The sequence below is a fragment of the Zosterops lateralis genome (assembly GCF_965231275.1).
Source record: "Zosterops lateralis genome assembly, chromosome: 10".
In the NCBI taxonomy this organism is placed as follows: domain Eukaryota; kingdom Metazoa; phylum Chordata; class Aves; order Passeriformes; family Zosteropidae; genus Zosterops; species Zosterops lateralis.
In genome coordinates, this window is record NC_139770.1 from 23,770,426 (window position 1) to 23,797,782 (window position 27,357).

Genomic DNA, 27,357 nt, shown 5'->3' on the forward strand with positions numbered 1-27,357 from the left:
GTTACAGGGCTGAGTGGGAACACAGTGATAACACCTCACGGGCTCAGGGAACTGTTTCTGTAGTACCTGCTACTCTCTTGCTGGGTTAGTGGTTGCATGTGTCTGCCATTCCACAAGAACAACTCCCTTCAAGTCATCACCCATGGGACCAACAAGAACTCAAATATCTTTCGTTTCTTTGTTTCTTGCTTGTCCCCAAAGAGAGGAACTAAACACCAGCACAACAGACTCCATCTCCCCAGCTAGGCATTGGTTTCATGGTGTCTCGATACTCTGTGCTGTACAAAAAATAAATAGTTCAGTGTTTATGGCAGCAGTGATGCAATGTTCATTCTTCTCAGCTCTGCAATTACACTCCCATAGTCATCTCCCAAGCCTGGAACACGGGAGATACTGGGTGGAAAAAATTAGACACCTATTTTCTGCACAGGAGGACTGTTGGCACGGGCCTTGTTTTGAGGTGCTTGCAGCAGTGAATGAGTGGGAATCACTGGGATGGGTGGGAAGAGAGGGGATTTGCATGGGCTAGGAGCATGGGCTGGCCTAGGAGCAGGGTGTACAGGGGGTAGGCAATGCTAATTGCAGTGCTGAATATGTAATCACGATACTGATGTTTTACACGGTGACTTTTGTGTGTACTGGAAATAATCCCGTGTAATCTCAGAGCCTCCCTGGCTGAGCAGGAGTGAGCACTGAGTGTGCAGGCAGTGGGACAGCCCAGCTGGGCATGGGGTGTGCAGGGCTGAGCACAGAGCCTGGCTCTGGAGAATGCCCCATTCCTTCCCATCTTCCTGCCTCAGGAGGCACTGCCAGCCTAAACAAAGGGCTACAATGTGCAGCAGAAGTGTCCAAAGGAAAGGGGGATCTACACAGCCATCCAGGACACAGTGAAAATGGAAAAATAACTAGAGGAGGGGTGTAGTGTTTGCCAGGGCCCTTCCTATGCAAGAGCCAGCCCAGCAGCTTGTGTTGCAGATGGCATTTCCTGGTGCAGGTGCCATTTCAAACAGGTGGTGGGAAGAGGAGAGGCTGAAAGGGACTGGTCCTGGAAAAATGCCTTCCAGCCCAAATGGGTGTACCTACTGATTATCCCAGCAGACCAGCTCAAGTCAACATGACCCACAGGACTTTTGGCAGGATAGTGAAAGAGTCTAGAGCCACGAGAAGGATTTTAGAAAATTTTTGTGTGTTCTCTGTATTTCTGTGATGTCTTTTATCACAGAATAATAGAATCACAGAATCATAGAATGGTTTGTGTTGGAAGGGACATTAAAGATCAACTCATTCCAACCCCCCTGCACTGGGCCAGGACACCTTCCACTTGACCAGGTTCAGGGCCCCCTGGAATGTTGCCAGGGATGGGGCAGTCATCTGGGAAACTTGTTCCAGTGCCTCAGCCACTTCACAGGAAAGAATTTTTTCTGTATATCTACCCTAAATCTCCCCTCTTTCAGTTTGAAGCCATTACTCCTTGGCCTATCACCACAGTTCCTGACCAAGAGTTCCTCTGGCCCAGTTAAGGCCATTCAGGTATTGGAAGGTTGCCATGGGTTCTCCATGCAACCTTTTCTTCTCTGGGCTGAACAGCCCTGACTTTCTCAGCCTGTCTCCACAGGGTAGGTACTCTCTAGTCCCCTCACCAACTTTGTGGCCTCCTCTGGACTTCTCCAGCAGTTCCATATCCTTCTTATGCTGGGGGGACTACAGCTGTGTTCAGTACTCCAGGTGGGGTCTCACAAGAGCAGAGGGGGAGAATTGTCCCCTTATCACACAAATAGACTTTGCTGTACTTCCATCTTCATTTTATCCAGCCTTTTTGTAAATCTGTTGCACAGCTCTTCATAACGTTCCTTGTGTTGGTTATTAGTTGTCAGTGTGTACTCATCTTTGTCTTAACTCAAATGTCTAAATCCTCTCTTTTATCCAGTGATACCCTTCCGTGTTGCATTCAGGGTTTTTAATGTTGTCCAAGTTACACGTTGCTCTCTTCTCTCTGATCAGTGATCAGGGTAAGGGACATGGTGCTTAGACTGTCCCCTCCATGTCTATTCCTCCTCAGCCTCCTCCTCTGGTTGCTTCACCTCTTCCTTTGTTCAGATCCAAGCTCCTCTCCAGACTGTTTTGCACAGGTGCCCATGAGCAGCAATCATGGAGTTTCTTGGGTTTTTTCTCTGTGTATGAGCCACTTGAACACCTTTGGGCTTTCCCCAATTTTAGAAAAGCCTGGCAAGGAGGTACCATGCTCCCCACAGCAGAGGAAACTTCCCAGGAGCATAGTGGCAATCTTCCCAAAATAGCTAATACCTTTACCTGGAGGAATGCACAGACCATTTAGGTAGCCCAGTGCATTGGTGAGATGTGTCTGAAAAGTGCCCAGCAGTGGTATTCAAATCCAACACCACCAGAAAAACACGTGAACATTGGTGGACACATGCCAAAACCTTCACGCAGGCTTCTAATTTTAGGTTTTAACCTTTCCAGTGCCCTGAAGAAGCCTCCAAAATCTCCAAAATCACCGACCTGTTTGGAAAACATTGGCCTAAATGCTTTACAAGTACTTTACATTGTTAAAAAAAGTATTAACAAAGCTTTATAGAAATGAGTAATCTTTAATAATTGGTTTCAGCCTCTCAGGCAGCATGCAACTGCTTATTTTGAGAGAAATGCTTGGCGCAGCTTGAGAAAGAACAGCCAATGCCCCTGCTAGCAGAGGAATGAAGAGCAATAGGATGTAGTGGCAACTCAAGTATCCTTAATTTCAGACATCCTCAGTGACGTTGGCTTTCAGAACTGGAAGTGCCTGGATGTGACCACATGCATACATGAGTACATTATGAAATGATTGATTGCTCAATGAGTATTTTTAATTAGTATTTTCTTTTTAATGCTCCATCTATCCTCTTCACTCAAGATATTTTTTGCCACGTGCAGTTTTTATTGGAGTAAACATAGTCCCTTCAGATAGCTCCTTCAAGCCAGTGCAGAGGTATCTTGATCCTGTTTTGATTTTCTCCTTCCTCTGACTCATTCCTTTAATCCCAGTTATGTTTTCTCAAGTGAACCCTACGTACTCATATTGACCCCAAGAGTTACAGACTCAAAGAACTGGGGCAGACAAGAGGATATAAAGGATAAGAAATCTATTTTAAGCAAAACATTTTTCTTAGGTCATATACTTCTAGATTTAATGTCTTTGTAACAAGTAAGACTTCAGGTTATTAATGTTTCCTGTATTCAGTGGGTGGAATACGTTACTGCAACAGACCTGTATTCTATGAGGAGAACTTGCTGCTGATTTTCTCTTTGCTGTTTATGTTGTTTGGAGTCCTTCTTGCTTTTCCAGGCAGAGGTCAAGAGAAATAGGCTGAACACTCTGACTTCTTAGCTCTGCAGGAAAACGGTTGAAAGTTTCAATTGTTTAAGATCTATATAAAAACAATTTATGTACCAAAATCAATTGATAATTTTGTCTATTTTCAGAACTCAGCCTTTCATTTTTAATTAATAATTGTAACTGTTTTGCAAAGCTGCAATTACCTGACCCCAGGAGAAATCAGAGCTTGTTCAGCCTATGAAAACCTGAGCCTAGTTTGCTCCAGAGGGGGTCAGCCCTGGAGTCCTGAGCACAAACTGCTCCTCTTCAAGTTTCAGTGGCAGAGCACAGTCAGCTCCTGCCAAGAGCACACGGCTGGCTGCGCTTCCTGGGAATACCCTGGGCTCAGAAGACTGGGGAGAGCCACCGAAAGGTAAAGATATATTATGCCTGGGATTGATATATCCAACATTTAGGAGAGCAAAGTAGAGGGGAGCGAATAGAAGAACTTGTATTTCTTCCTTTCCCTTGGCAGCAAGGGGCCAGAGGGGGAGGTCATCCTTCTAGGAAGGAGAAGACAGCCAGTTACCTGCCCACATCAGCTCCACGGCGTTGCACAAGGCCTCATTTAGTACCAGGTAATGATCTTAATTTAAGCATGCATGTCCCTGCCCTCGCCTCGCTACTCTGCATTATGGGCTTGCAAGTTTGCTTATGCTAAAGGGCAGAACAAAAATAAATTTCCATACTCCCAGGCATGTTCCATCAGCCTGTGCTGGAGCATGGGCCACTGTCCAAATACTTTGGATATGAAGTGAATTTGGGCTCCAGGACAGGCTCAGACCTGCTCATGGAATTGCAGGGCGATGACACCAGGGTCCTGCTTTTACATTTGCATTTGAGTGGCCGCCCCCGCCGGGACCCCCAGCTGTGCCAGCACAGCTCTCCCGTAAGTGCCCCGGCTTAAACTGACCTTGGCTTCCCGTGCTCAGCGGGGACAGGGATACTCTGCTTTGTGTTACTGTTGGAGAGGAACTGGAAATTCTGAATTAATTGGGTGGAGCTGTAGCTCAGGTAGACGAAGATTCTATCTTGGTCAGTTTTTTTCACGTAATATGTTTTGTTTTGGTCCTGTAGGCTGAACAGCCACCCCAGGACAGGGTGTTGTTTTCAGTCTGGGGGCCGGCTCTTGCTGGAGGGCTTCGGTGGGGCACAAGGGACCGTCCCGGGGGAAGGGCCGTCCCGAGGCACCTGCAGCTGGTGCGGCTCCCGGGGCCGGGGGGTCGCTGTACCCGTGGGGTGCGCGGGGCGCGCTCCCGGCCCCGGCAGAGGGACGGGGATGGCGGGAGCTCCCAGCGACGGGAACTGCTGCCGGGCAGGGCTGCTGCTGCCGCCGCCGAGGGTCCCCGGCCCCTCCCGGGGCGCTGAGGGCCGCGGGCCGTCCGGGCGGGGCGGCGGAACTGCAGAACTACAGCTCCCAGGGCCGCGGAGCGGTGACATCATGTGCGGTGCTCCGAGGTCACATGCCCCGCCAGCCCCTTTGTTTTGAGCGGCGCTGGCAGCGCGACCGGCGGCGGAGAGGCCCGAGCGCTGCACCGCTCCGGATCGCTGCGCTCCGCTCCGAGCCCACCTCACCGAGCCCACCGGCCCCACCGGCCCCGGCGGCTCCCGCGGGCAGGGCGCGCTCCCGGCTGTGAGTGCGGGGCGGCGGGGCGCGCTCCCGGCTGGGAGGGCGAGGGGCGCGGTGCCCCACGGCGGGCCGGGAGCTGCGGGGGAAGGCGCGGAGGCCACCGCGGGACACGCCGGGCGCGGGGCCGGAACGCGGGGCAGGGCGGCACCGTTAGTCCCCGCGGAGGGGACAGCGCGTCCGGGCTCTGCCGGCAGCGGCGCCACGTCTGGGGAGGGCTGCGGGCAGCGCCGGAGCCCCGGACCCGCGGCGGTGCGCGGTGCTGTTGTTGTTTTGTTGTTGTTCCGTTGTTGTTCCGCAGCGCCAGCGGGCACAGCGGGGGCAGAGCGGGGCCGAGCGGGCACAGCGGGGGCAGAGCGGGGCACAGGGGACACAGCGGGCACAGCGGGCGGGGGGCGCGCAGCCCCCTCACCGCCCGCGGCCGTTTCGTAACGCGGGGCCGCGCGAGCCCCCGAGCCCCCCACGGACGCGGATTGGCCGCGCGGGCGGGCGGGGGCGGGGCCGCGGGCGCGGATTGGCCGGGGCGCGGGGGGGCCGCGGCGGGGCCCGGGGTGAAGGTGAGCTGGAGGGCGGGACGGGAGGAGCCATTTTGTGCCGCCGCCTCCGGCCCCGCTTTCCGTCGTCCCGGTCGGTTTCGGTGCCGCGGTGTGCCCTGCGGGAGCGGCTCCCACGGGCTCCCTGCCAGGCCGGGCCGGGGCTGGGCCGGGCGGGTCCGTTCGGCAGCTTTCCCCGGTGTCTCGGGCCGCGCTCCGGCCCGGCGGGCAGTGCCCGGTGTCGCTGTGCCGGCGGTACCCGAGCCCCGGGAGCGCTGTGGCCGGGCTCGGGCCGGGGCTCGGGCCGGGTTTGCTTTAGCAAAGTCTCAGTCACGTGCAATAGCGGCAGCCAAAGGGGAAGGGTTCGGACTTTTTCACTCTTTCTTCCCCGTACGTGAATACTAATACTACGCAGTGTGCTTTTTTTTTTCCTCTCCTTTTTTCCCCACATAAGCTGTTTTTTCCCCTCTGAGGGACTTTCTCGTTTACAACACAGTACGTAAAGAGTTCTGCATTTTCAAGGTGTCCCTTGAAATATTGAAGCTTGTTTTTGTTTTGTTTCCCTTAATCGTGACTCTCGTGTCCAAGTCAGTTCCTGTTTTTTGCTGGGCGACTTTTGAGGGCACTTACGGCTTTTTTGTGCGTGTGTCACTAGCTTGGATTGCTATTGAATTTTGACATTCTCTTTCAAAAATCAAGATAGTGTCTTAGAATAAAAAACTGCCGTTCAGCTAACGCCTATGTCGATCAGTTCGATCACTGAATTCATGTTTACTAATTAATCGTTCTTAAAGATTTCATCTTAGACATTCAAATCCTCAGTCTGTTGTAGAACGAGATTTTTTTTTTTTTAATCTTTAAAACCAACAACTTTTTGGTCTTTTTGATATCACAAAGAAAGGTGAAGGAAAGCTAAACGTGGCGTTTGTTTTTGTGTTGTGGGAGGGAAGGCTGTGCTGTTTCCCCACCCCCGTTCCTGTGCAAACACCGAACACGCGCTGCGGTTCCGCGGGGGTTTGTGCTCCCCTCCCGCCCCTGGGGCGGCCCCGCCGTGAGCTCGGCCCAGCTCCGCTGCAGTTCCCGGGCCCCGGGGTGAGAACACCCCTCCGCACTGGTTTGGTTTCTGGGGGTGCTCGGGGTACCCGCGGGGCGCCGCTGCCCGCACCGGGCCCGTCCCAGCGCCTCCCCGTCTCCCCTCACAGGCGGGCGGTCAGCGCTCCGGCCACGCCAGGCCGCTGGAGAGGGGACACGGCTGGACGGCGCCTCCCCGGCAGCCGCAGGAGCCCAGCGCGGCCTCAGGTACGGGAAATCACACCCCGCGGGCGGGCCCTGCAGTCGGGCACACCTGGGACACGGCGCCGCCCGAGGGAGGCCCGGCCCGGGCTCAGTGACACACGGGGCACACAGACCCGGCTGCCGCACAGCCCTGCCTGAGGGGACACGGGGAACACACTGCGTGCTGCACTGGGGCAAGGAGGAGTTCAGTGCAACGTAAAAGTGTTCTGAGTAAGAGGATTTACTGATAGAAGGTGTCAGGGCAAATGTTTTATAGATGACTTCTAGCAGCCTCTGAATTGGGCCTGTAGGGTATTCCTGAACGGTTTGTGTGGACAGGCTTACAGGTGGTGTAGGTGAAGGAAATAGAGGAACCCGAACTCGTGGTGACCCCAGCTTAACTCAGAAATACAAGTGTGTGAGGTGACATCTGTATCAGAGCCCTGTCTGTGTTTGGAAAGCATTTTTAAAAGCATTTTTCTTTTCCAGTTTTTCAGATGGGCAGACTCTCAATGCTTAAGATCCATCCTTGTTGGCCTTTGCTCAGACAGGCAATCCAGTAGATTTTGTGGTTTTTTTCTCTTTGATTAGATAATTCCCTGGGGGAATTACTGGGAATTTTTGGGGAAAAAAATGTACTTTTCTTTTGCTTTGTTTAAGTTTACTGAGGAGATCTGAGTGTTAAATTCTCTGAATCACCAGTATTTACAGTGCAGGGTCTGTAGGCAGGTAAGGCATGTAAGTATCTCTGCATAGAGGAAAGGTGCAGGCAGGTCTGTCCTGCTGTGTTTCCCCTCTTTGCTCAGCCCCAGGCCCAGGTTCCCCTCTGCCTTTCCCACTTCGGCAGCTGGAAGGTGACATTTTAAAACTGCCAGAGCCAGATTTGCAGGAAGGCAACACGTATATGTGATAGAGCTGAACATGTGACACTGTTACTGATAGGCTTGTGAAATTGTTTTGCTGAAGCAAACCTGCAGAAGTAATTAACTGGACAGAAACCGAAGGAAAGTACATTTAAAAACAGTATGTTCTGTGATGAAGTGGAGTTCTTTCTCCTTCTTAGTATCTTATCTGTGAGTGTACAATATTTATCCCTTTGATTAGTTTTTATTCTGTGTAATTTTTTTTTCATTTCCCATTTCTTTAAACTGTTAGGACATTTAAAAAATCATTTGCTGACCACTAATTTTGTGGCGTTCCAAGCATAAAGAAGACATTGCTTCCCTCAGTGAGCAGTTATAAACCAGAGCCCTTGTTTCTGGTTATTAATGATTGCATAATACAGTGCTGTCTTAACTTCTCACTTAATGAGAAAGATATAATCTTGAAGAATTTTTACTTGGTTGCTGTGTTTTGCCCTTTCATGCAACGTCAGGGTCTTGCTTCTCATTTCAGGCTTTCTTTGGAAAAGGTCCATTAGCTTATGTGAAATTCATCTGATTCAAATCTGCAATGCTGGAATTCAGCTTTTAGTATTTACATTTGCATTGTTGTATTTCCCTTTGCTGCTTCTGCTGTTTTGTTTATGCCCGGTTTCTCCTGGTAGTAGTATCTAGTTAGTTACAGATGAAATTCAATATCGGGGTAGATTTTGGCAGCAGGGCTGGTGAGGTGCTGGGGGTGGTTGTTGGTGTTGTTTTGTATCGGGCCTGTGTCATTCCAGGGTGAGGTGATTGTGCAATACATGGGATAGAATGTCAGCTGCAGATCAGATTGTCCATTTGTGCCTCGTTAGTCTCTCTGAAGCAATCAGTTATTAGATAGGCTCATTGCAACAGTGTTTTTCAGGCATCAGACTGACAAACTGGTCCTATTTGAAATCAAATTAAAACTAAGTATTTCCTAGGGTAAATGAGCCCCACAGCAAGAATCTGCCTTGTAAATGTGTGTAAAAAAAATTGTTGGGAGCATGATAGTTTTAGAACTCTTTTCTCAATGAGTGGAGGTGCAGCCTGCATTCTTTCCTTGCTGTTTGTTCCAGTGGTGCCTTTTAAAGGTGCTGTGTAAAAAGGCTGTTTAAAAAAAGCATGTTCATTGTGTTCTATATTAAGTGATGACGTGGCCAGTCTGGGACTGGGTAATTGCAGCTCTGACGATGGGAGCTCGTCAGGAAATCAAGTTGCCATGAGGAGTTGGTGTTTCCTGACTGTGCATTCAGGGAAACTGAATAAAACCTTGGGAGACATGAAAAAAATTTCCATAAACTTTAAAATAGTTCAGTTTTTGTGGCCTTGTAGACATACAAATAAATATTACAAACATTTGGAATTGTACCAATCCCAGGCCCGAGAAGGTGCTTTGCCAGGCTTTTGCTACCTCAGTATGTCTTGGTGTACATTCATCCAGGTCATTTTTAAGCTCAGGAGAAGCAAAAAGCCCTGTGGTAGATAGGTTGCTCTCACTACCTCTAAAATGTGCTATTTGCAAAGTCAGCTGCATTTTCTTCACCTACACACTTTAATATTGGCACATGCAAACGCTTGAGTATTTGATTTTTGCAACTTCAGTACTCCGATAATGTGTGTGTTTGCAGGCTGGGAGGAACCTTTACACTTGTACTTGAAACTGGAAGGTGTTCAAGCAAAAGCTTCTGCTAATACTTATTTGCCAGTAGTGCTTTGGAAACAGAAAATCTCCCTGTCCTCAGCAAATTTTCCTTTGTTCATATTTCCATTAGTTTTACACAAGAAAATGTAGTTCATCTTTCATTCTGTTTTGTGTGCTAGCAGTTTACATTAGTTTTTGACTCATAGATTATCAGTGAACTAATTTTTAGATGTTAGGACTGAACAGATAAAAACTTAGAGTCAAGGTTTCTTGTAGAGATCACAGATTGTTATTTAACACTAGTGTTACAAGACTTCATTATGATAGACTTCATAATGAAAATGAAGTGGTTACTCAATTAAGTTTTAGAATTAAAATTATTTAATTAAACTAAAATTTTTAAAAAATTAAAATTAAAAAATTAATTCTAAATCAAATTTAGAATTTCAATCTTACCCCCCCATTTTTGACTAGTGCTGTTATGTTAGTACTTTGGAGGCTCCAGCTGAAATGAGGATCACACTGGAAAAAGGGAGAAGTTCGAGCTCTGGGTCATTATCCAGGAAGTCTTTGGCTTCTGTCAGGCAGGTGATTTGCTGGAGCTGAGATCTTCAGATTTTTGTCTTGCACACTAATGCAGTACCCGTGATGCTGGGACATGCAGCAACTGCCATCCATGACAGGTGTTTGCTGGGGATATTTAACACATTTAACACTTGGCAGTGCTGCACTGCCCTGGGCAAGGTGAACACTAATTTGCCCTGTGCCACCTCCAAGAAAGGTCACCAATTTCCCCAATTGTTAGAGTGAGCAAGCAAGTATCTTGTCTAATTCCCGTGATGCAGCTAAGACTGGGAGACTGAATACTGAGATGTTTTCATTTTTCAGACCGTCGCAGTGAGAAGAAGAACCTCGACGAGTTTTTCTCAATGACTCTATAGCCAACTGATGTAACAATGGTACTAATATTGGGACGCAGACTGAACAGAGAGGAGAGCGGGATACGAGATTCCCCTGCAACCAAGCGGAAAGTTTTTGAAATGGACCCAAAGTCGTTGTCAGGCCCTGAGTTTTTCGACTTCTCTTCGGGATCATCCCACGCCGAGAGCATTCTGCAAATCTTCAATGAGTTCCGCGACAGCCGGCTGTTCACGGACGTCATCATCTGCGTGGAGGGCCGCGAGTTCCCGTGCCACCGCGCCGTGCTCTCCGCCTGCAGCAGCTACTTCAGAGCCATGTTCTGCAACGACCACAGGGAGAGCAGGGAGATGCTGGTGGAGATCAACGGCATCTTTGCCGAAGCCATGGATTGCTTTCTGCAGTACGTGTACACGGGCAAGGTGAAGATCACCACGGAGAACGTGCAGTACCTGTTTGAGACGTCCAGCCTGTTCCAGATCAGCGTCCTGCGCGACGCCTGCGCCAAGTTCCTGGAGGAGCAGCTGGACCCCTGCAACTGCCTGGGCATCCAGCGCTTCGCAGACACGCACTCGCTCAAGACGCTCTTCACCAAGTGCAGGAACTTCGCGCTGCAGACCTTCGAGGACGTGTCCCAGCACGAGGAGTTCCTGGAGCTGGGCAAGGACGAGCTCATCGATTACATCTGCAGCGACGAGCTGGTGATCAGCAAGGAGGAGATGGTGTTCGAGGCCGTGATGCGCTGGGTGTACCGCGCCGTCGAGCTGCGCCGGCCCGTGCTGCACGAGCTCCTGACGCACGTCAGGCTCCCGCTCCTGCACCCCAATTACTTTGTTCAGACTGTGGAGGTGGACCAGCTGATTCAGAACTCCCCAGAGTGCTATCAGCTGCTGCACGAGGCCAGGCGATACCACATCCTTGGGAATGAGATGATGTCTCCTAGAACCAGGCCGCGCAGGTGAGGAAATCCTTTTAACCTTTTTTTTCTGCAGGAAGACATAATTTGATATACAGATGTTTGATATCTGCGTGCCTGAAGAAAAATCTCTTGCAGATAATTTTACTTTGCTAAATTCTGGAGCTGCTGCAGTTTCTGTACTTCTGTACTTCCCCACATGCATGGAGCTCACATGTCTCTTGAGAATGTGCGTAAATGTGTCTTCTTGCACAGAGCACTTTACTGCTCTGAAAAAAGGTAAGTGAAGTAATATTATCTTGCAAGTGAAATACTTAAAGTTTGCTAGAGGAGATCTTAAGGTACTTTGTATAATAGCAGTGTCTTGAAGAGACTGTGCTGTGGCAGGTAAACCACTCCATTTCCCCAGCTTTCTTTTTGTAACAAAGCCATGTAAATGTACAGCACACCACAGAGGATGTGGATGGGGATATTATGTATTCAGAGCATTTCCTTGCCACATCACAAATATTTTACCGATGGAGTAGCACATGTATTTGTAATAGACAGCAGAACAACAGGTTCTTCATTGTAAAGAAACAAAATATTGTATTTTTAAAGAATCATGAAACAGTTCCTGAAGCATTTCGTGCTCATTCGGTGACATTTTAATAATTCAGAATTGCTGCTGCTTAATAATGTGTTACACAAATAGGGGACTGAGGTTGCAAGAAGAAATGAGGAAGAATCCATTAGTGGCATTTATGAGCAATGAGTATTATGTTTCCTTTTTTCCTGAAAAATATTTTCCTAGCCTCATGTCAACGATAGTAGAGACAATATAGTTAACTCCAGCTGATTTGAGCAGCTTTTTATAAAATAATATGTTACATTAAGTTGATGCAATGATGGTCTAGACAAACAGATTGTGTTGGGAGTTACTCCTCTTTGTTTACTCTTACTCATAGATGGTTACTCTACAATGACTGTGCAGGGAACCTTTATTTTTTTGGCAGGTGTTAAAGTCTTGCTTAAGGGGAAAAAAAAACACTTGGCAGTGTTTGCCCGATTAGTGGCTTTCCAGTCTTCAGTCCTGCCATGAGAGAAGAAACTCATCTTAGATCCCTGCAGCCCTGCTCCCAGGCAGGCTTTCTGAGCTGGGCACTGCCCTGGGGGCTCTTTGGATCCCGGGCAGTTCGGGAATTGCTGCAGTGATTGTTTGGAGGAAGGAGGGCCCCAGGAGAGGGCTGAAGGAGGGAGCACGGGAATTCAGACAGTTGGAGGGGGCTGCAAGCTGCAGCGTTTGGTTTGGTGTTTGTTCTGCTTTTCTTATTCAACTGGCTGAGGAAGGCAAATACACTCAGTTCTGTCAGTGTGGGGGATGTGTGTGCTTGAAATTCTGAACATCCCCAGAGTGGGGCTCCAGCTGGCAAGTGAAGTACCTTGCCTAATACAGGTGATTTCTGAAGCCGAAGGGTTTGTTGGTTTTACTGCTGAGTTTGTTGAGCTGCAGTGGGAGTTTGAGTAGGAAGGAACAAGAGAAGCAATTTACAAAGAGAAAAACTGGCTGGCATGCCAGCAGGAATTTTTTCTCCTTTTCTATATTACATTCATGGAATAGTTCTTTGTCATTTGTTTCTGTTGTCTGTTTGTTTCCGTTGCCTATGGCAAAAAGAGATGTTTTAAAACAGTTGCCAGCTCCCCCTTCCCCCATCTTTTCATTGCACCTTTTCTGGGCATTTTGGGGGGCTTTGAGGAGGGCAATGGAGAGCTCTTTTCCTTTTCTTGCCTTCCTCCAATGTCTTTTCTGTAGAAACTGTTTCTAAAAGGAGACAGGCTACAGGATAAAAAAATCCCCACAACCAATGCTTTAACTGAAACTTTGGGATATAAACTGAGATCAGTTGTATGGATATGGATGCACCCGTGGGTGAAATGGCTTCTGCTTGTTTTTCCAAAGAACAGACTACATTGCAATTCAAGTTGAGTTTTGTGTAGGGTTTTTTTTGTTTTTGTTTGGTTTGGGTTTTTTTTGTTTTTTTTTTTAAGCCAGTGAATAGTTACCTGAAGTAAATAAAAGTTTAAAGTGTGGCATAACTGTTCTCTTTGCCATTAGGGCGTAGTTGGCAAGTGCAGGTCTTTCTGAGAAAGCCTTGGACTTGCAATGACACAGTGACATCTTGAGGTTGTCCCTCCTGCTCCCTGTAAGCCTGTCCTGTCCCTCCTGGTGGTGTCGCACACCAAATCTCCAAGCTGAGACCAAGCACTTCCATACCCAGAACTACAGGGCCTCCTCCTGCTGTGTGCTTTGAGTTATCCTCAGCCTTTGATCAAAGCTGCTGTGAAGCTCTCTGGTAACAGTACACGAGGGTGCTCTTTAACCAGAAGTTAGGATGTTTATACATTTTAACGTGTCCTTTTTGCCTTTGGAAAGCTTTAATGTAGTCCCTTCTTTTTCCCACTTGGAGATGGGTTTCTCTTTCACTTTATATTTTGTCTGCTACCTCATTTACTACCCAAAATTGATTTAACAGCGATGAAGAAATAAAGTAGTGATTTACCAGAATTTCTGTAGTTGTTTGGATGTCTGTAATTTGTTTTCTGAACATACCATGGTTTTGAATGTGATCTGTTTGAACTACCACAAATTCTTTTGTGCAGCTCATGCTGTGCTGGTTGGTGTTTTCAGCTCCTCAAGAGATGTGTGTGGAGCTCAGGAGTCTTGGAAAGCCTGCTCTTGGGAATGCATGGAATTGCATGACACTGTTGAGTGTCATTCACTCCCTCTTTTCTATTTGATGCACCTGTTTTTGCTGGGATAGTGTCTCCTGGAATCTTTACAGCCTGTTTAACACCTGTGTTACTTTGCTCACACTGTTTCTTCCAAGGGCTACTGGAAGGGCACCTGTACCAGTGGATGAGGTCACAGCTCTTTCTAACCTTCATTTAATTATATCCTTAGTTTGTTTCTGGAATTAGCCTTTACCTGGATGTTCTTTTTGTGTATTCTTACCACACTTTACTTTTTTAAAAAACGGGTGTGCGCTCTGTCATTTAAAAAAAAATAAGTTTGGAACTCACCATAAAACCTGAACAGTGCAAGACTCATTCAAGAAAATATAATGGAGAAAGAAAGACTTAAGGTGCACCGGAAGAAAGAATTATGGTCATATAGGTACTCCAACGTTAAGAAAATTTTTGGTTCTCTTTGGATTTGAATTACTATGCTAAATGAATCTTTTCTTGAAAAACTCCATTAGAGCAATTCATAAAGAGCTCTTTCTGAGAAAGTTTTTTGGTTCGTTTAGTTTTAAACCACAGATTAATAATCTGTCACAGTCATCTTTTCAGCAAGTGAATAGAGGCCTTAATTCTGATCTGGAAAGTCATGCACAGACAAACCTCTTTGTACACAGCTGGTGTCTTTGGCCTTGCTTCTCAGGCAGATTATGAGATGAGTGTCTTGCTTTTATGGAAGTTCTTTTTTTGGGTAATGCTTTGTTGGCACAGGAACTTCCCTTCTCTTACCCTTTGAGAGATTCTTTTCAGAGCTGTTCCTCAAAAAAGCCCAAAGCAGTAAGCAGTAAATACACAGAACCCAGGAAGGAGCATGACCTCAAAGCTGAGCAGTGACAGGAGTTTCTCCTGCGGGTTCAGGTGCGCGAGTGCCATTCCTCAGACACGTCTCAGTTGTCTCATCCTGCAGGGTGTGAGCATTTAGCTTTGCCTTTGCCTGTTCACAGTATTCTGGGTGGAAACACATATGGAATATTTCAATTTGCAGTGTGGTGACAAGGAGATAGAAGGCCTCACTGGTTTTATTCATGATGTTTCAAGACAGGGAAAGCCTCATCAGGATTTATAGGTGAATATGTGCATAGGTTCATGTTGGGAACTTTAGGGACAGATCATGCAACTTTTGCCTCAAATCCAGTCATAAGTCCTTTTTTCTTTATTTTTGAGAGAAGACTGCAGTACTCAGCAATGGCATGAATGGCTGTTCTATGAGATACCTATTCATGGTGGGATCATAGTACAAAGCACAACACAACAAAAAGGCTCATCAGAAATAAAATCAATCTTGTATTCAGTTTTGCTTAACTGACAGCAGTTCTTGAAATAACTATGTCAGTGCAAAGTGCTTTAATTTTAAAATGCCCTGAAAAGAAAGGAGTTTGGCAAATGCTGACAAGAAATTATAAGTCTGTGGTGGTCACAGTTCGATTTGCACATCAAAGATAGTTGGTTGATTCTCTACATTCAAATGTGCATTGATTTTTGTTAGATAAGTTCTGTTACTGTTGTGAATATAGAATATGTATAATGCAGAAGCATCTGGTTAGTAGAAGGATAATCAGTATGTGGAATAGAATTTAAAGGTCTATTTGGGTATGTTGCAGACTGTCTAATGCCTCATTTCTTCCCACTGAGTTTTAGGTTTGAATTTTTATTTCAGTATTCCTTAATGTTTCCTCCTGACGTTGCTGATTTGTGTTTTACTGTGCAGTGGCTCTAAGGTCTTTTTTGTTTTCCTTATTTTGGTGACTACATTCCTTCTGCTTTTAAACACTTGGAATTCTTAAGTGCTGTAAAGTGTAAATAATTTTGTAAAGCTCAGGAGGGGGAATGAAGACTGATTTTGTTTTTGAAACAGATTGTTCATCTCATTGTTTCTGGCTTGGCTTGAACTCTGTTTCTGTTCTGATTCTGTGTACAGTCAAAGGAAAAATGTTATAGTAAGGGCTTTCTGTTTAATTTATGTTATTTAATGACATGGTTTTTACACAGAACATTGTGCACTACAACTCCACCACTTTCACAGGACTCCTGTCACTGTGGTAACCTGCTGTGTTATGAGACATGTGGAAATAAGCTGGAAATGGTGAAAACCTGTTTGCTAAATGACTCTTTCTTCTATTTCCTTTTTTCATTGTTGTGGAAGTTAAAGCTAAATAGTGTTTTTTTCTGATTTTCACAGAGTTTTGAAGACAATGTTGTTTGGCCTTCATGTAAAAATAAATATCTCCTACATCTTAATTTTCTGTGTTCACTTTTTTAGATCAACCGGCTATTCTGAGGTGATAGTTGTTGTTGGAGGCTGTGAACGAGTTGGAGGGTTTAATTTGCCATACACAGAGTGCTATGATCCTGTGACAGGAGAGTGGAAGTCACTGGCCAAACTTCCAGAGTTTACCAAGTCTGAGTATGCCGTGTGTGCTCTGCGGAATGATATTCTTGTTTCAGGTGAATAAGCCTAAAAAACTGAAGAGTTCTTCCTTTGCTTGCTTGGTTTTTGTTGTGTCCTGTTTGTGTGGGGTGTGTTTGTTTTGGTTTGCTTTTTAAGTACTGTGAACTTCCAGAAGCTCAGCTGAAAGTCACTTGCTGCTGTGAACACCAGCCCCAGCACAATCTTACTGTAAACAAAAGTGTTTTCTGGAGTTCTTGTTTGGCATGAATCCACAGTTTTTTACAGCTGATTCCAGGCCATCAATTGTATTTAAAGAGACCAGCACTGAAATGCAGCAGGAGCCTGTGTGCAGCAACAGCTGGGAAAGCTACAGACAAAAAACCCCAAGCAGGCTTTTCTCAGCAGCACACTCAGTCCCTCAGCAAGGGACAGTGACAGGTGCAGCTAATGGTTCAGACAGCAGGCTCTGTGTGTTGGTTTAGCCATAGATATGGCCTCAGGTGTGTGTGCCTGTGTCATCTGAACAGGGTATGAAGCCAAGGAGGTGCTCACAGGGTGGGGTGGGAGGGATGAGCCACGGGCAGGGGATTTGGGGGTCTCATCTGGGTACTGACACTACAGGAAATCTGGAGAGCTTGGGCAAAAGCCATTAAAATGCATTCCACCTTCAGGAGATAATCTGGTGTGATCTCAGCGTTATGGGAAAGGAAAACATGAGGAAAACAACTTACTGCAGGATTTAATCTTTGAAATCTACAGCAAATTACCTTTTTAGTGTAATGTGTAAATACTGGTAGAGCCTTATTACATCCCTAAAGGGGATGTAAGGTTTTCATTGTCCACTCTAGAGGGGTATGTTCATAGTCAGCATTACCCATTCAATGATTATTCAAATTGGCATATGTTTCATTTTAAAGGTGGAAGAATCAATAGCCGGGATGTCTGGATTTATAACTCTCAACTCAACATTTGGATCAGAGTTGCCTCCTTAAATAAAGGCAGATGGAGACATAAAATGGCTGTTCTTCTGGGTAAAGTAAGAGAAGTATATTTTCATTTTTCACAGTGGGAATGTTTGCTGTATATAAGAAAACAGTGGAGAAAATACTGAAGTATTACTTTGTATCTCATATAAAATAATTTTAAAAATATGTATTTTCAAATAAAATATTTAAACAATTAGGCTCTTCATCAGTTAGACACTACCCATAGACATGAAAATCGTCTTACTCCTAATTAATTTTTTGGGGTTTTGTTTATTCATCACTGAAGTGATGAATTTCCAAGAAGCAATTTTTGGGAAGCAAAGAAGCTTCCCAAACAGGATTTGCCTGTGCTTCAAAAGTGCTGTCTAACCATTTATGTAGTCATTAACAGAAACTGACACTCTGAATGTCAGCAGTTTTATTTAATGTTTTATATTGAAATTAAGCAAACACATGGAGAGTGGAAATGGGAGGTTCTGCTGTATTTTGAAGGCATATATGCCTGAACATAAGACCACTAGTTGGGACTCCCTTAGTGAAAGTTAGAAAAGATGTGCATGTGGTGTCACTTGATCTTCTTAGAGATGAAACGTGCAGCTAAGCAAGCAGAGGGAAGAAGGTAATCACAAATGAGGAGCTCTGCTTCCTAAATATGAAAGAAGAGACAAGGAAGTAGAGTTTACAAACTGAGAGGAGGAAATACTTCAGTAAGCAAGTAGGGAAAAAAGCCAAATGCCAGAAAAGCAAAGGTAAACTCAGATGAGTGTTTGCTGCTGCTGTTGTTGTTGAATGTTATCTAAAAAAAAAAAAAGAGAAATACAGAGGAATGCCTTTTCTAACAAATGCTATTCAAATAAGAAATTTCTACTGCAGTATTAATAATACTATGCTTTGGCATGTGTTTGCAGTGTCATTCCACATGTGACTGAATGGAACTCTCCAGGGAGTCTTTACCTGTTATTTTCAGACCAAACTCTTCTCCTCCTGTGTACAGATAAAAAATGTGATGAACGTATCCCTTGACAAACCAAGCAAAACAGCTTTAAATCAATGTAGTTTGCTGTTTGACTGTCACACCTCCTGTGAGCAGGATCTGATGGCAGTTGTCCCCTGTGTGCAGGTGTACGTGGTGGGAGGCTACGACGGGCAGAACCGGCTGAGCAGCGTGGAGTGCTACGACTCCTTCTCCAACCGCTGGACCGAGGTAGCTCCGCTGAAGGAGGCCGTGAGCTCCCCCGCCGTCACCAGCTGTGTGGGCAAACTCTTTGTCATCGGGGGTGGCCCTGATGACAACACCTGTTCTGACAAGGTCAGTTTGCTCTCTGGGGTTCCACCTTCTATCCACAGCAAACAGCATTGATGGTATAAAACCAGGTCCTGCACGAGATCTGCTTGAATTGGTTTTTGCTGGATGGAGTGTGGAGTTACTCTAATACAAAAATACAGAGTAGAAAATGGTAATTGACTGATACACTGTTACCGTGGTCTTTCTTGTGGATAATTTGCTTACACCATGGTCTTCACAAGTTCTGTGAATTCTTAAATGGAATTGTTTGGAAAACACTGTCAAACATTGTGTGTATATTTGTGCATATAATTTATTGTGTATAAATTATTGATGTATGGATCTGCATTTACGCTGACTGGATTTTTGGGGGAGGCATTGCTGCTTTGTCTCTCCTTGTGTGACCTGTGTGGGCATGCCAGGCTGTTCCTTCAGCTGGGCTTTCAATCTGAAAGGCCTGTCCTTGTTTCCAGGTGCAGTCGTATGACCCTGATACCAATTCCTGGCTGCTCCGTGCCACCATCCCCATTGCCAAGAGATGCATCACGGCCGTGTCCCTCAACAACCTGATCTACGTTGCTGGTGGGCTCACCAAAGCCATCTACTGCTATGACCCCATTGAGGACTATTGGATGCATGTACAGAATACATTCAGCAGACAGGTAATTACCAATCAAAACTCCATAGACAGCTGAAAGGTAATTTTGGACATTGTTATCTTAGCATTAAAGAAGTGTACATTTGCTTTGCCCTGATAGAATTCTCTGATTCCATTCCTGCTTTACCTCTTTGTGTAACTCAAAACCTCACAGAAGAGGAAGTTTCTAAAGCAGTAGCTTTTCAGCTGGGTGTCACTGTTAGGCAGTCCAGGCTTTGCTTGGAGCTGTTAATGTTGAAGAACAATATTAGCGGATGATGATATAGAAATTACCTTCTGTTGCATGTTTTCATTTAGACTGAAGGGAGTAATTTCCTTATAATAGATTAACTCCTTTCAGTGTAACAGGAAATACTGAAGGCTGTTTTTACAGTGTGAAAAAGCCCCACTGTATAGCACAGAAAGAGTCTAGCTTCAGCAGTGAGAGCTCTCTCATTTCTACACAAGGGACACTGAGCAGGATTGAACATGTCCCCTCAGTAGTGCAGTGTGTGTGCGGCAGTTACATTTCTCCATGTTTTAAAAACACCAATCAATCACATACTCTATAGTATTACCTTAGGAGAAGTTCGTTTTTTTTCCCAGCCTTCCCTCCGTTCCTCTTTTAATCTGTGTTCTCTATTTAACTGAGTAATTCTCCATGCCTGCTTTTGAGGAAGAAATAAAATCCTATCTCTGTTTCAAGTAAGACAAAGCACTGTCTTTTCTTGTGCACTCTTTTTAGTCATGCCTTTTTTCCTCTCCCCATTTACATCCCTCGTCGTTATTGTTACTCCTCTAAGGTGCTTCTCCTTGTTCTCATTCTTTGCATTAATAGTACCTTACTGTGATCCCTCTTCTGAAAACCTTTGTTCTCTCCTCCTTTCCCTATCTCAGATCTTTCAATGGTAAGTACAGTGTTCAATTGTATTCCATTGTTCCCTCTTTCTGAGCTACAGTAGTAAAGGTTTAGACCTGAAATAGTCTTTTCTGTGGGCTTGTGCTGCTGCTTTCTCTAATTTTTGGGCTTTCTGCAGTGGCCCTTTCAGGAGGGAACATTACAGGCCAGGCTGTTTACAAAAGGCAGTCACAGTGCTGCCCTCCTGCACTGGGGCAGACACTGGGGCATGAATCAAGTCTTGCTTTTTAAATAACTGTGTATTCCCTTGTGTTTTCTTGTGACAGGAGAATTGTGGCATGTCTGTGTGTAACGGGAAGATCTATATCCTTGGTGGAAGACGGGAAAACGGTGAAGCCACAGACACTATTCTTTGTTATGACCCTGCCACGGGCATTATCACAGGAGTAGCAGCCATGCCCAGGCCAGTATCGTATCATGGCTGTGTGACCATTCATAGATATAATGAAAAAAGCTTTAAACTGTAATTTTTTTTTTTTCCTCGAAAAAAGAAGAACAATGAATCCAGTGGTCGGCTGCAAGACAGGCTTTTTAAAGATTCCTGAAGTGGGAATTCCCTGCCTAAGTGTCGTATGAAAATTCTATCCTGTGCCTTTAGAAAAAGGGTTAATTTAACTTACCAAACAAGTCTACAAACCTATCCAGTAACCAGAGTTCAGTTATATCTGCTGTGGGTTCTGATAGGACAGCAGGACGTTGTACAGTGGTCGGAAAGTTTGCCCTATGTGTGATTAGTCATTAAAACCTTGAAAGCTTTTTGGGGAAAGTGCCTTCAGCATTTGTGCCTGTGTCTTTAAAAGCAATATCTTCAAGGTGTTTCCACTTCTGCTAATGGGAAAAATGCATAGGCAAGTAAATCCCAAAGAATCTTCTAGGATAATTATCCATCATTTAAAAAGCTCAATTATAATTCTTATGCATCATTCCTAAAAGCAGGTTACTTGGCCTAACCAAGTAGAATTTTTGTCAGATCATGCATGGGTGGGAATTAAAAATCAAAACAAAGCGAACATAAAGAAACCAAAACAAAGCACCAACAAAACAAGCTACATTGCACAAAACAAGAATTTTTGAGGAGTGCTTTCTTCTGAAAGAGAAACTGTTTGGTTGGTGAGCCACTACAACACACTGCAGTGATGATTATGTGCCTTAACCCTGCAGAACTTATTCATGGTGTTGATAAATGTCCAGCAAAGTATAAGGCTACATGACACGGAAAACCACTGGGTTCAGGCGTGCATCTGTGAGGCCAAGTTTGAATCCCAGTTTTTACCTTTTTAAAGGGTTTGGGTGAAGGTTGAAAGTTGCTGGGTTCACTCTTTGCTCACTACAATGTCTAAACTATTTAAGAAAAAAAGGATGGTGAACTCTGGATTCTCCCAGTTTTCTGAGTCATGTTATAAATTACCTGATGATAGAAGTGGAGACTTGAGATCGTGCCCTTATAAATTGCTTATAAATTGCTTATAAATTGGCTTTCTGGATGTCTCATCTACAGAGATAGCAGAGGATCCAGCAAGTATTTCTTGGCCTTTTGTCAGACAATCACTTTTTGTAGCACAGTTAAACTACCATTCAAGCTGCTTGGCCACAGATAAAGAAGTTTTGGAAAGGTCTCTCCTTTCACCGGAAAAATATCTGTGGACCTGTCCATGTAGCCATATGATGCATTTTGGATCATTTTGAAGCCTAGGAAGCACCTGTATTTTGATGCATCACCATTATTGGGTTGGGGTTTTTTTCAGTAAAGGTATTTTTTTAAGTCCTCCTTAGATTTCTGTACTAGGACTCCTCATTTCCAGTACACAGTTGTACAGTTGAGGCATAAAGTTCATAAAAACTGAAATAGCACTTGGGAGCTGGAAAATGAATATGATTGTTTGTGTACCAATTTCCTGTAAATCACCAAAAACCTCAGGAACTGCCTTTCAAAGGAATTCTGAGAACAGCAGCCAGTAGGGAAGTTGGTCAGTGCCTGGGCAGAAAAACCCTATAAAACTCCCGCAGAGCCAGCCCTGGCCTCGGGGTTCTGGTCTCTGTGCTTGCTCAGGAGGGTGAAAACAAGCACCATCTCTGGAACATTGTTTGTTCCACTGGACTTTCCTCATCTGTTTTCCCAGAGTATTTCTTCATGAGATGGAAATTCTGACCCTCAGTGAGGCTGTGCCAAACTGGGAGTCACCATTTTCAGTAACATGGTCATGAGTCTTAAAGAGCACTGGGAGCTGCACTTTGGGATGCATTAACTTGTAACCTCAGGAAAGGATGCAAATTTAAGTTTCTGGCTGAATACCAAACACTGCTTTGGATACAGTAAGAATACTGATAAAATACAAATCATTGCATATCAGTGATTAATCAAAGGTCAGTCCCTGAGCATGTATGTTCACATTGCCCTGAAAAGAAAATCCCTTGGTAATATAAGACAAATGAATCAGATAAATTAATCTTTTTCTAAGTTTCATCTGTTTCTGCTCACCAAGTTTTACTTTGAAATGTCAATTTCAATACCTGTGAATAAGGTCTGTTGATTGCAATGGTAATTGCCCTTTACTGATTTCATGTACTAACAGTGTATATAGCTTGTGCCATCTTTGTAAATGAAAATGTCAAAGACTATAGGAGCACTTCATTAGAGATGCAATTTGAAAAAAATATTCTCCTTTCCTTTGATTTCCTCTTGTTTGTATTCAGACTTGTAATGTTGTCATGCTAAACTGTTTTAAACAGTGCTTATTCTGTAGGTGTAGAATAGTGTCATTTTATCTGTGTTTATAATACTGCACTACTCTGTAAATAACAAGATACTGCTTTCCTTTGTTTTGAAGATTCATTTTATAGTTAAGTTGTCTTTTCTTAACAATTTATGTACTGTTACTGTTACCTGTTTTTGAAAATGACAGTGTTTAATGAACCAGTAAATGCAGAAATGTAGATGCAGAAAAGTTCTGCTTACAGTTCTTGAGAACCTGTATCAAAGCTGAACAGTTACAGGTGTGGAGCACTTCTAAATGGCAGTTACTTATGCAATGATTTCCTTAAAACAGGCAGTGAGTTTTTCTTCTTGCTTGTTTACTCTGTAAATAATTTGCACTTATGGCCTGCTCTGTTACAACAGTTGTTCTTAGATGTACTAAAAAAGAACAATTGGACCTTGATTTAATGAAAATGTACCATTTTTCTAGAAGGATGCATTGATTTGGAAGTTGCATTCCTGAGCCACTTGTTCTCCAATGCATTTCACTTAGGTATAGATGGATTCAAAGACTCAACCTCTCACTCTTAGCATATCTAGATGCTTGCAGTTTATGGGCTTGAGCAGCAGGTTGGTTTTAGTTTTTTACTTTGTCTCAGCTAGGAGAGAAAATGATTAATGTCATCTACTATAACCAAAGTATTTCCATCGTAAATGGTAGTAGGTTTGGTAGCTCTAGAGCACCTGCACAAAGATGTAACTTCAGTCCAACCATACATATGAGGGCTCAAGCATCTCCAAGTCACACCTAAAAAATAAATTCTAAGAATTGTCTTCACTCTGCTAAACAGGAATGAGTAAATACTTTTCTTTTCTATTTTGATGTCCACTTCTGGTTTTAGCAGTGTGATATTAATTGGAAGGACAGTTGCTTTCTTGCGGCCAGGCTTCCAGAAGGCTCAGAGTCACTTACTGATCAGTGCAGCACATGCAGCCTTAGCCCTTGGCTTGTGGCTGAAGCATTCCCCTTCTACAGGCATCAGGCACAGAACATTGCCTGGTAGTGATGGAGTTGGACCTGTAGGCTCCCTCCTTGGGAGTGGTTAGGTAGGCATAATCTGTGGAATCTCTTCCATTTTATACTGTGTGTCTGGTGTGCATTGGGGGGATTGGGCATCCCCTTCAGCACCAAGGGGCCCAGATTGTACTGTTATTTTTTCCTTTTGATTGGCACCAGTGCAGTTCTCATCAAAGATAGCTTGCTTTGTACTCTGTTGAAGCAGAGATACTAATGCAGGTTATGTTCATATGGACCTTTATCATAATTTACTGAAGCTTTTAAAATAGTATTTTTAACATGGCAAAGTTTTGAGAGAGGCTGATGATGGAGGAAGAGGAGATGCTCACCTGGACAGAGATTCAGAGGAAGCTTTGGTCACCTGTGCTTGAGAGCAAGGATGTTACTGCCTGTTCAGTTTCTTCTTCAGAGTAGTTGAGTTCACCTCATTATCTTAGGCATACACTTAGTTTATCCTGTTTTTCTTTGACTGCAAGGACAGAGCAGGAAGCAGGCCCACTCACTGTCTGTGACTTTGATGTTTCCCCCTGCCCAAGGCACAGGGAGTTCTGGGCAGCAGAGCCTGAGCTGAGTCCAGCTCCAGAGATGAGAGCAAAGCATTGGAGCAGGCTCAGAGATGGCAGGAGGAGATCCAGTGTGCTTGGTTGGGGATTGTGGTTTGCTGGACTTGCTGAACCAGGGTGTTCAGGGTGCTCATAAGTTTGCAGTTCCAGATGCTGAAACTCAGGTGGTAGAAATGTTTCATATTTGTCAATTCACTGAACTCAGCTGGAGCAATAAAGATGCAGATGTGCTTCTGGTCTGCTAACAGCAATGCTCAGGAAAGCCAGGGGTTCATTTTTCTGAATTGCCCAAATAGGCAAGTTCCTGTGGGGTTCTTTTTCACCACTGAAGATGGCAAAACCCAGTTCAAGAGCATTAGGAATCTCACAAGACTTGATCACTGTGAGGCACAATGAATATTTTCATCTGAATGTAGTCTCATGTACACAAGAAATTACAAATGAATCAATTTGTTGTGCCTGGTTAAAAAAATCTGAGCATCATATACTCAGAAAAGGAGCCTACAGGGCAAGATGGAATTTCTAAGCAGAAATGCTGCTGTCTGGCTGGGGGCCAAGCAGTGCTTTGGGTTTTGTAAAATATGTTTAGCACACAAGTTTGCTCAGTATGGAATTATTTCAGATGGCATTAATTAAAATGGATCACGATTGTGTCAGTGCTGTGAGCATTGCCACAAACCAGCAGCCTCCCACCAAGCCCAAACCAGCTGTGACTGTGTTCTCTGCTGCCTTTGTGTCACACACAAGTTCATGATAACATTACTGTCTAAGAACTGTAAGCTATTTGCATAAATATTTTTTCCTACTGTAGAGATCCAGTCTATGCTGATATGTTTATGTGTACACATCTGTATGTGAATTATTTTGTGATCATTCTCTGATAGTGCTGTTACAATTGATGCACATAAAGGCCCTGTGTACAGCTAGTTAATAGTGTGATTAGGGCTTAGTTTGTGTGATTAGCTCCAAAGAAAATAATGTGTGTTAATTCTGAGAATTACCTGTGCCTTGAATTTTAACTGTATTTTTATCTATTGTGACAAAGAGCTAGGATTACTCCTCCCAGTTTGTTACCTTTATTATGATTGGTCTTACTGTCCAGACTGTTAATGTCCTCCTAGGAGAAATAAATCTTGCCATTCATTAATTAGAACAGTTAAACTTCTTGTTTCGAACATGCCTAGAATACTTTCATTATTACAGTGCTATGGCAGATTTAATCTAGGGAAATCAGTATTTGTTTTTTTCTATTCTTTCGTTTCCAGCACGCCTCAGTGACAAAGGACTGAGTTTAGTCTTTGACTTCCTGTCCTTAACATGTACAGTTTCTAGTATTAGTCAGTAGCCTCTGTGATATTTCTGAACTCTCCAAAGTCATCAACCTCTTGTTCAAGATACAGAATATGAAGCAATAATGTGGTGCAGCATGGCAATAAGCAAATCAAGAGACTTGAATGTAATGTACTGTTACTAATTCCATCTGTGTAAATGCTGGACCTATGAGTCATTCTCCTTTTGGTGCACCTGTAGCACTTTGGAGTCGGATTAATAGGAACTGTTTGGCCATGGAAAGAGAGTTTACCTCCTGAACTGTTACTCATATGATATTTTTGCCTGAAATCATATTTTGATTTTCCTTTTTCTGCTGAGAAAACAGCAGTTCTTGTTATTCCTTGCCAGTTTCTTTATTTACTGAAACATAAAAGCTGTAGTTCCACGGAGAGCTGATCTTGCCCTCAAGAACAGCCTGGTGCAGCACAAATGACATTTGAACAGGAAAGCTCAGACCACTTACTGTGTGCCAGAGTCAATGTAATGGATCTCACATATAACATTAAGGTCTTCAGATTGTGCTGACAGTAGAAAAGTGATCTTGTAATGTAGCACAATTGCAATAACACATGTTATATTTAAATATACTTCTTGCATAATTCTTTGAAAGTTTTTTAAGGTTCTGTGTATCTAATAAACATTTGCTTTTTGAGTAGCTCACTGTGGTTTATTTAGTTTATGAGAAGTTCCAGGGTGGGGCTTGGTGGTACAAGGAGGAAACTCCCTCCTGGTTTTTTTTGGGTCATGTAACTTGTTGGATTCTGCTCCTTGTGCAGTCTCTCTCCTTTGATCTGTTCTGCCTCCCAGTCTAGGTGTTTGCCCTGCTCATCTTTCTGGTCTGTAGGGGAGTAAAGGCAAGCTGGAGGCTGCACAGAAGATAAGAACTTGAAAGAAAACTGGAAAAAGTAAAAAGCAGGGGGTGGGATGTGAAATATTGGTTAGTCCTGGGGATTGTGATGGGAAGAGAATGTGGATGGACTTGTAAGGCAAAACCAGCATGGGAAATTGGGAAGAGGTAAAACATTGGGAAGGTGACTGACAAAACATGGGTTGGAAAGAATCCTGTAGGTTTATTCTCCTGAAATGAGAGGCTTGGCCATCTCAGGATCCCCCACAGACGTGGCAGGGCAGGGGGCAAGACTGGTAGAGCACTAGTGAAAACGTGGCAGGCAGCAGTGACTGCTGCAGCTCTGCAGTGTGGCCAGGCTCGGGTGCAGCCAGAGTGGCTCTTGCAGTGCCAAAAGCCACTTCCAGTCACATTCAGTGCTTGCAGAAGCTCGTATCACTGCAGAAAGAAGTAAAAAATTAAAGGGAATCCCCACAGACTGCAAAGCAATGGAAATATTTTTGAGAGCTGGAAAGCCCACCTTAAGATATTTTAAGCCATCTTAAGATATTTTAAGTCATAAAACTGGTGGCAGTATTCTAACAACAGCTTCTTCCTCTTTCCATTAAGCAGAAATAAGGAAGAGAATAAAATTGAACTACATTACAGTCATCCCTGGT

The 27,357-nt window shown here is 44.5% G+C and overlaps 1 protein-coding gene across 4 annotated transcripts; it reads left to right on the forward strand.

Moving 5' to 3' along the window:
- Positions 1 to 3,636: 3,636 nt before the first annotated feature.
- On the forward strand, positions 3,637 to 26,506 carry KLHL24 (kelch like family member 24). 4 transcript variants are annotated; one of them, XM_083868689.1, is made up of 8 exons: positions 3,637 to 3,746; positions 3,849 to 3,951; positions 10,244 to 11,231; positions 16,228 to 16,412; positions 17,274 to 17,392; positions 18,463 to 18,651; positions 19,101 to 19,289; positions 20,450 to 26,506. In XM_083868689.1, exons 3-8 carry the CDS (start codon positions 10,312 to 10,314, stop codon positions 20,648 to 20,650), a joined length of 1,803 nt encoding a protein of 600 aa, XP_083724815.1. In that variant the 5' UTR covers positions 3,637 to 3,746; positions 3,849 to 3,951; positions 10,244 to 10,311; the 3' UTR covers positions 20,651 to 26,506. The 4 variants fall into 4 exon arrangements, with proteins under 4 accessions (XP_083724815.1, XP_083724818.1, XP_083724816.1 ...); XM_083868692.1 differs by lacking the exons at positions 3,637 to 3,746; positions 3,849 to 3,951 and adding an exon at positions 4,184 to 4,262; XM_083868690.1 differs by lacking the exons at positions 3,637 to 3,746; positions 3,849 to 3,951 and adding an exon at positions 4,940 to 5,006.
- Positions 26,507 to 27,357: the final 851 nt, after the last annotated feature.

Excerpts from the sequence above, each read along its gene's own strand:
- KLHL24 (XM_083868689.1), top strand. The coding sequence starts at position 10,312 with ATGGTACTAATATTGGGACGCAGACTGAACAGAGAGGAGAGCGGGATA. Across the intron at positions 11,232-16,227 it reads CCTAGAACCAGGCCGCGCAG|ATCAACCGGCTATTCTGAGG; the intron begins GTGAGGAAATCC and ends TCACTTTTTTAG. Across the intron at positions 18,652-19,100 it reads ACAACACCTGTTCTGACAAG|GTGCAGTCGTATGACCCTGA; the intron begins GTCAGTTTGCTC and ends CCTTGTTTCCAG.